Here is an 8,465-nt window from a genome sequence, read left to right as displayed (position 1 = left end):
GTTTGGTCTGAAATAAAGTAAAGCATCTAACATTATATCACATTGCAAATTATATCTAATGAATACAACAACTTTTATTGCGATTAACCTCTATGGGCCTTGTCAATAGTGAGTTGCAGTGTGTCCTAAAGTACTGTAGTGCAGATTAACGTTATGAAAGCCAAATAAGAATATGACATTGACCAGGATTACCCCCCCCCCCCCCCCCCCAAAAAAAAAAAAAAAAAAAAAGATTTCCCAGAGGAATCCCTGTCTTGTCCAAAGCCCCTCCCCTCGCGCGTGGCGCTGTCCATCACAGTAGTGCTGCTCTCGAAAACTCTGCGAGCTTAAGCGCGCGCCCGAGCAGATCACTGCTGAAGCGCGAGGCGACGGAGGGAAAGTTGTGCTGCTCAGACTCTGGAGGATCACCGTCCAACGAACAAGGAACGAATTCACGCACCATGAACACTGTCGCTTGAGAAAAGCAAGAGTGCTGTAAACTTACAATCATGTTTTGGACTATTTTGTTGCCATATTGTATGACTTTTGTGCTGGGAAATAAGACCGACGAACGAATACCTTTCTTCCACGGGCATGTGTTTGAGAACTCTCCACCTGGCTCAAAAGTGAACGGACTGAGTATCCCGGTGAAGCGCATCGATCCGCAGCGATGGTGCTCCAAGTCCGGGATGCACCTGAAACTCCTGGGGGACAGGAGTGAAGATTTTCACGTCTTCGCGCACCACAAGCGAGGACACATATTACTGAAAACCTCTAACATTCTCGATCGAGAGGAGCGCGCCGAGTATCTCCTCAGTCTGGCGCTGTGCTGTCAGAGCTGCGCTTCAGCCGTGCGCGTCGTGGCCGAAGTTGCTTCAATTAAAGTGGACGTGCTCGACACGAACGACCACGAGCCCACTTTCCAACACGCAGACGTCAAAATAACTTTGGACGACGCCACGGCCCTGAGGTCGGTGGTGTACACGGTGAAAGCGGAAGACATCGACAGCGGTAAAAACGCCGAGCTCATATACTACGCGCTCCCTAGAAACGGCAGTTTCTATGTAGTGCCCAAAAGCGGCGACATCCTCCTCGTGGACTCGATTCTGGGTCTCGCGCAGCCCATAAAGTTCAGCGTGTTTGCGCGAGACCACGGCTGGCCCGCTCGGACCAGTCAGAATATGGATGTAGAGATCAGTCCGCGCCAATGGCCAGCCCTTCCTCAGATAGATAACAGACTCTCGAGAAAGTCCCGCTCCTTGCCAGAGCCGGTGCTCGTCACCGTGTCCGAAGACGCGAGTATCGGCTCCGTCATAATGAATCTACACCCGGTGAGGTTTCAGTCCGCCAGTTTTGAGCTGATTCACCCGGACTCGGATAACTCTCCCGTCACCGTGAGTCGGGACAGCGGAGATTTGGTTATATCAAGGCGGCTCGACCGAGAGACGCAGCCGCTAGTGGAGATAACTGTAAAAGTACAAGATAAGCGAGGTGAGTGCGCCGTGACTAATCCAAATATCTCTACAATACGACTATATGCCCCGGTCCCTTTCCCACCTGTACAGTGAGTGACACTGTCTCCAGCCCGTGCTGGCAGATTTCACCTGAACACCCCAAAAAATGACGCGCGCCTCATGTAGGCTACCCAAATCCTCCTCCTCTTCCCTCAGACTGAGCACGTCATATGCAGCTTCCCTCATTACAGATGCACAAAGTTCACAGGAATCAAAGTTTCATTATCACTCGCGGTAAAGGCTGGCGTGTAATTGACACGAGTCAAGGCGCAGATGAAACCATGGGTGCGCTGCTGCATGAATGAAAGCTTTCGATTGGATTGTGATGCTGAAAAATATTCATACACACCTGGGTGACAAATGCAGAAACTTAATTTAAAATGATCATTTAATTTGTATACTGTTAACTTTGGAATTAGTAGAATTTACTGTGAATTATGCCAATGCTTTGTTTTCAACATCAACAGCATCTTTGCATCTCCTTGACTTATGACTATAATTTTGGTAATTTCTACTCAGTTTTGTGAGAATTTAACTGGATTTTCATAATTGGTGTTTAAATTCAAAGTTGTCAAGAAAACGTGCCATGCACTTATTACTGCAGATTGCCAGCAGTTTTACAATTAAGCTCAAGTTTTACATTTCAGCAGGTTGTGCATATTGCTTTGTTAATCACATCACGGTTTTCTTCCCCCATACCTTGGGCTTTAAATAATTCCTCTCCATTTAAACGGGTCATTCAGTCAGTGCTCCCGCAATATAAGTTTTTTTTTGTGTGTGTGTGTTTTTGAGGGAGAAAAGGGGGGAATTTGGTATATAGCGTGCTCGCATGGGCTCTTTTTACAGACTCATATCATACTTCTGTATTCACCTGTAATTGCGTCCTTTGTGTTGCAGGTGAACCAGGCACATCAAGCTGACTTTTGGCTCGAATCTGGGGTGATTTAATCCTTTTTGAGTTGGAGATTGTGCTCCACTTTCCTTCATCTGCTCGCATTAGCTATGTAATCTCATCTCATTCACTTTCTCATTTTGGGGATTTCAGACTGGCAGCGCAGTTAGAGGAAACTGCAGGGAAGATGAGGCGTTTAGTGGAATGTGCTCTTATTTGAGCAGTTGACCGGGCATGATTTAGCAGTCTGTGATTTAATTAGTGTTAGGTTGTTAATCAGGGAGTTTCTGCTTGCTGGACCTGCGGCTCTGGAGCAACTGCTTTTTTGTTTTTGTTCTTGATTCCTTGTTCCTAGCATATGTTCAAGGGTGCTTATTTGTGCATGTGGGGGTATGTTTGCAGGTCTGTGAATGTTGTGCGATGTGCGGCCCTCTGTGAAAGCTTAGCACAAACAATGAGGCCAAACAGCTGGTTTTAATCAGGAGCGAGAAGAACGTCTGCTGACCTCACATTTGCCTGTGGCTCTTTGGAAGTAATGAGCTTTCAGGTAACCACATTTATTTAAAAGATGGGGATTTTTTTTGTGTGTGTGTGTATTAAAGATATTTTTATCTTTTCTCTTCTTTAGCTTTAGATATTGCATTTTTACCCCCCTATCAATGCTGATATATATGGAACACATCATATTTCCGAAGTCAAAATTCTCTTTTGTATTAGCTGAACATCATTCATTATTGAAATTAAGATGCAAAAAGCAGTCACAAAGTGAGAATTTATAATTTGAACAAATCTATAGGCATATACGTTGCAAAAAAAAATCATTAAACAACCACAATCTTGCAGAGCAATTGACGACAGCCTCCGAGGCAACTTTAAAACCTCAAAGTTACAGTACACTTTGATCTCCTCTAGGTATTCAATGATTAATACATAGAGAAGACCAAAACCATCTAAATGCACTGGGTAGGCTGCTGATACTCTCAAGTACAACATTCTCCTCCAGAGCAATCAAGGAAATGACAATGTCTGGAGGTGAATGTAGAGTGTCTTCATTATCTCATGCTGCTTTCAAGATTGCTGAATGTTAACAACGTTCATCTCCTTCTCTTTTCTGTACTTTTCTCTTTTGTCTCACTTTTGTGTGCTAACTGGATGAATGTACAGAGTACCTTTTAAACAGAATGATTTTTGATATATCTGACCTAACACGATGGTGCTTGAAGCAGATATTTCAATACTGAATTGATTTGGTACTAACGTCACTCTTAACTTTGTATGTGAGAGAAAGTCTTAATTAGCCCTTCTACAAATTAATGTCTTAAATTGAAGCAGAAAATCTTAAATTAATAAAGTCATAACATTATTGATTCTGGCAGATTTGTTCTTGTTTTAGGTGTAAACCCAACTTCATTTTAATCAGGTTCACACAAAACAAGACTTGTTATTTTCTGTCATTTTGCTTCTCACTGTGTCTAGATTTTAAAATGACAAAAATAATGAGGAAGAACAATACATTTTTGCAGTGTGATTAAGATCTGTTGTGTTTTCAAACTGTTCCTAATGGAACTCATTGTGTGCTCCCTAGAAATGTACATTTAGAGAATATATTGACATACTGCTTTCCCTGTTTTTACTGTTTTCATCTTAAAACTCTTAAAATTGTCTTAAATTTACCTTCATAAAACCAAAAGAATACATGCAACATTATACAATATTTTAACACATTTTGCCAGATCACTAATAAAGTGATGTAATGTTTATTTACCAATCTACTAAATCAGAGTTGTACCTTAAAATGTACTTAGAACTACCATTATAATACAGGTGTTTTAGCAGAAAACAATCGTAAGTGGCTTGTTCATAACTCCATTACACACAAAGCCAAAACACCATCAGGGTAAAACCCATGATACTAAATTAATACAATAAACATTAACTCATATAACAAATATAACACACTAATGTATGTTAATGTACCAGGCAGGAATTTCTGGGAATGTCCTTTGACTATTTTCCGTAGATTAATTCTTAGTTATTACTTGCAAAAAAAAATCATTTGTAATTTTTAACCGTATATAGAAAGGAAACTTGCAGTTAACCAATCAACAGGTTTATACATTGTAATTTTTACATAAAAAATGCTAAACCTTTTTTTTTTTTTTTAAATGTTGAACACTGTTCAACATTTTGATTTTGAATCTAAATTATTAGATTTTACATTTGCATTTTACAGTGCAAGTATACATAACTGATGCGCCTGTGTCTTAATAAATCTTCATAAATGTAAATTATTCCAGACATCATCTCTCTTCCTGCAAATCACTCCATGCATCTTCCTTTTCCGTGCATGCTGATGTGTTGCGTCTGTAGAATCACAGAGCAAGTCTGGGTAATTTGACCAAACAGTCCAGTCTTAGTTGTTTTTCTGGGTATTTCGTTCCTTTCCCCCCTACATTTCATTATCTTCCTAACTCTCCACCTCACTTTCTATCTTTTTCCTCATAACCCTTCAGCTTTCTTGTCAGAGCACGTCTGATGCTGCCAGTCTTTGTGGTGTCAGTGCTGTGGGATCAATTAACCCCTGCACAGAGGATGCTGATAGATAGTTTGTGTGTGCTTGCTTACAGAGCCAGTATTTGTGTGTAAACCAATGGCAGACTTCGAATCCCAATCTCAACAGCGCAGTGTAATCTTACTTTAGAGATGTCATCGGCTGTCTTGGTCAAGCCCTCTCTCAATTAGACATGATGGAGTCGAGCTCCTTGTAATTCAGTGCAAGTTTTCAGATTGAAAAGAGATTGACACTAGCCTACTTTTCCCTCTCTCACGCAGCTGGCCTAGAACATTCTGCTCTTAGTCATTTCCATTGTCTATATTTCGTTAAGGTGGCAGATATGTTTTTTCAGACAATGAACACGCATTTCTATTAACCTCACACATGGAATATGACCTAGGTGTCTGAAGCCACAGTTTTTGCATTAGACCAGCAAGCATGTGTTTTGCAAGGGAGATTCTGAGCCCCATTCTGGTAATGGCCCTATACACCCACATCAACAGGGATTAATTTGAATGACAGGCTCAATGTTTTTCTGGGTCTTGACCAGCCTTCAATACTGAAAATCTGTTAATCTGGTCAGCATGAGCCAACGAGTTACCACAGCATATGGGGAGCTTCTTCCGCCAGGGACACAGAGGAGCTAGCAAATGCTTCACAGGGTCAGACATTTGCACATGCACACACATAGACTCAAACACTCGAGCAAAAGCCCTAAAACTGTGTGCAAAACCGTCTCTCTAGTAGACAGCACAGATATATTTCCAGATAACCCTGGTAACACATGAGTACACTTAATTTCTCTTGCTGCATCTGACATGTATACATACAGATCTTAAAGATCCTTAAAGGTTCATATATAAAGATGTTCTCACACCTTTGGACATGCACAATATTTTCACCAACTGTCAATTTCTTTCTTTTGTTTTTATAGTTGAAACTTAAAAGTGCACATAGATGATTCCTCAGCTTTTTTTAATGGGGGGATTTTATTAAATTATATTAAAGGGATAGTTCACCCCAAAATGAAAATCCTGTAATTAATTACTAATACAAATTAAGATATTTTTGATGAAATCCGAGAGCTTTCTGACCCTGAATGGAAAGCAATGTGACTGAAATGTTCCCAGGCCCAGAAATGTAGCAAGGACGTTGTTAAAGCTGTCCATGTGACATCAGTGGTTCAACCATAATTTAATGGTACTCGGTATGTCATCCGTGATTTGGAGGAGAAGAATTGTTGAATAAAGTTGTTATTTTTGTTTTCTTTGCACACAAAGTTTTCTCGTAGCTTCAAAAAATTATGGTTGAACCACTGATGTCACATGGGCTATTTTAACGATGGCCTTACTACGACATGAGTGTAAGTAATGAATGACTTTTCATTTTTGGGTGAACTATCCTTTTAAGATATTACATATAGGGTAGGCAATTTTAGAAAGGCTAGCAATAGCAAGTTAGCTTTGAAAGCAAGAACTCCACCCTCCCTGCATATTCACCCTGCAAAGCCATGCCTATCTATCTATCTATCTATCTATCTATCTATCTATCTATCTATCTATCTATCTATCTATCTATCTATCTATCTATCTATCTATCTATCTATCTATCTATCTATCTATCTATCTATCTATGTATCTATCTATCTATCTATCTATCAGCTTTTGATAAATTGTTTTATAGACTCTTGTTTTCCATTGTAATCTTTTTTTAAGACATATTACATTCATTAGCCAATAATTTTATCCAGAGCTACGTATAAATGAGGAATGTCACACTCAAAAGTTTTTTCTTACTTTACTAAATGTTACCACCAGCACAGATATTTTGATTTGAAGGCCCAACTTCCTCTATAAAGATGCTGTTGACCAACATTGAAACCAAAGTATGTGTGTAAATAAGCATCCAGATAGTTCTGGAAACATTGACTTTTACTATTATAACAGTATTTTTTTTACTTTTTATGTTTGGACAAAATAGTCCAAGAACACACCGGGTTCAGCTGCACTGTTATTTTTAGAATTAAGAGGAAGGGTTAAAGGTTTAATGGTTGTCCTCATGACAGGTAGGAGAGACTGGATCACCAGAGAGAAAGAAAAAGAGAGGAGGGAAGAGCTGCTGGTGTTTGTGGTTAGTAATGTTTCGATTTGTCCACTATCCAAGGGATGAAGATAAAGCATGTGTAAAGACTGACAGCTATGGAAAGAGAAAACTATTTAAATAATTTAATGACTCTAGAGTAAATGAATGTTTAATGCAACAATGTAGCAAATATAGAAACACCTCACAAATTCAGAAAGAATCATAGCTACAGCTACAACTACTTGATAGGAACAATAAAAATAATAAACTTTAGTTTATATAGCACCTTTAAAAGTAGCATCTCAAAGTGATTTACATAAAAATACAAATATGAAGTTAAAAGATACACACAAAAGTACAGGCAGTAAAAAACAAATAAAACAATACAAGGCCAATATGAAAAACCCAAAGTAATCACATAAAAGCTACCCTAAAAAAATATGTTTTAAGGGACGATTTAAAAACACTAAGGGATTCTGCATTTCTAATTTTAGAGGGTAGGGAATGCCACAATTTAGGAGCCAATGAAGAGAAAGCCCGATCACCCATAGTTTTAAGCCGAGTTGATTGAACAGTTAAAAGACTAGATTCAGAGGAGCGTAAAACACGTGTAGGTTTGTAGGGGGTTAAAAGCTCTGACAAATATTGAGGAGCCAGATTATTCAAGGCAATTATAAGTAAGCATGAGTATTTTAAAATCAATACGAAAACTAACAGGAAGCCAGTGCAATTTTTCCAAGACAGGTGTACTGTGCTCCCTTGCACTGGTCCTAGTCAGTATTCTGGCAGCTGAATTTTGTACCAGCTGTAATTTACTTCGGGTAGCTTTTGAAACTCCAGCCAGCAAAGCATTGCAATAATCAATACGTGAAAACACAAAAGTGTTGATTAACTTTTCAGCCACAGAAAAAGTCAACATGGGACATAATTTGGCAATGTTTCTGAGATGGAAAAAAAAGATGCTTTGACTGTATTACGAACATCAAGTTAAGTTCAAAAGTTAAGTTGGCGTCAAATATCACCCTCGGATTTTTTTGTTTAGTTTGAAACTGTAAAGCAGAGCCATACAGACCTAAATTTGCGGACTCTGCTTTGTGCAACTGGTGAGGGGAACCAATAAGCATCATTTCAGTCTCATCACTGTTTAGACAGAGCAAATTTTCAGACATCCATTTTTTTATGTCAGTAAAACATTGAGAAAGAAAAGACACAGGCATATTGACATCAGGTTTAGAATGTATGTAGATCTGAGTGTCATAGGCATAAAAGTGGAAATTAAGACCAAGTGTTCTTAAAAGTTGGCCAAGAGGAAAATGTAAATACTAAAAAGTAAAGGGCCCAAAACCGATCCCTGGGGAACACCAGAGTGCACCACACCGACCTCAGACCTGCAACCAGCCATCACAACAAACTGAGAGAGTAAATGCTTCACATTCAGAGAGAT

At 39.3% G+C, this 8,465-nt stretch overlaps 1 protein-coding gene across 1 annotated transcript in view; it reads left to right on the top strand.

Annotated features, from left to right (window-relative positions):
• Positions 1–488: 488 nt before the first annotated feature.
• LOC306876406 (neural-cadherin-like) overlaps positions 489–8,465 on the top strand; it is a gene marked incomplete at both ends in the record, with an annotated part of 304,042 nt that continues 296,065 nt past the window's right edge. The window contains one exon of the mRNA XM_079427539.1: positions 489–1,470. Coding sequence (XP_079283665.1) covers positions 489–1,470 — 982 coding nt within the window. The remainder of the gene's footprint in view (positions 1,471–8,465) is intronic.

The sequence above is a fragment of the Barbus barbus genome (assembly GCF_936440315.1).
Source record: "Barbus barbus genome assembly, chromosome: 1".
NCBI lineage: Eukaryota > Metazoa > Chordata > Actinopteri > Cypriniformes > Cyprinidae > Barbus > Barbus barbus.
Note: the sequence above shows the minus strand (reverse complement) of the source record. Positions and strands in the feature narration are given on the sequence as shown.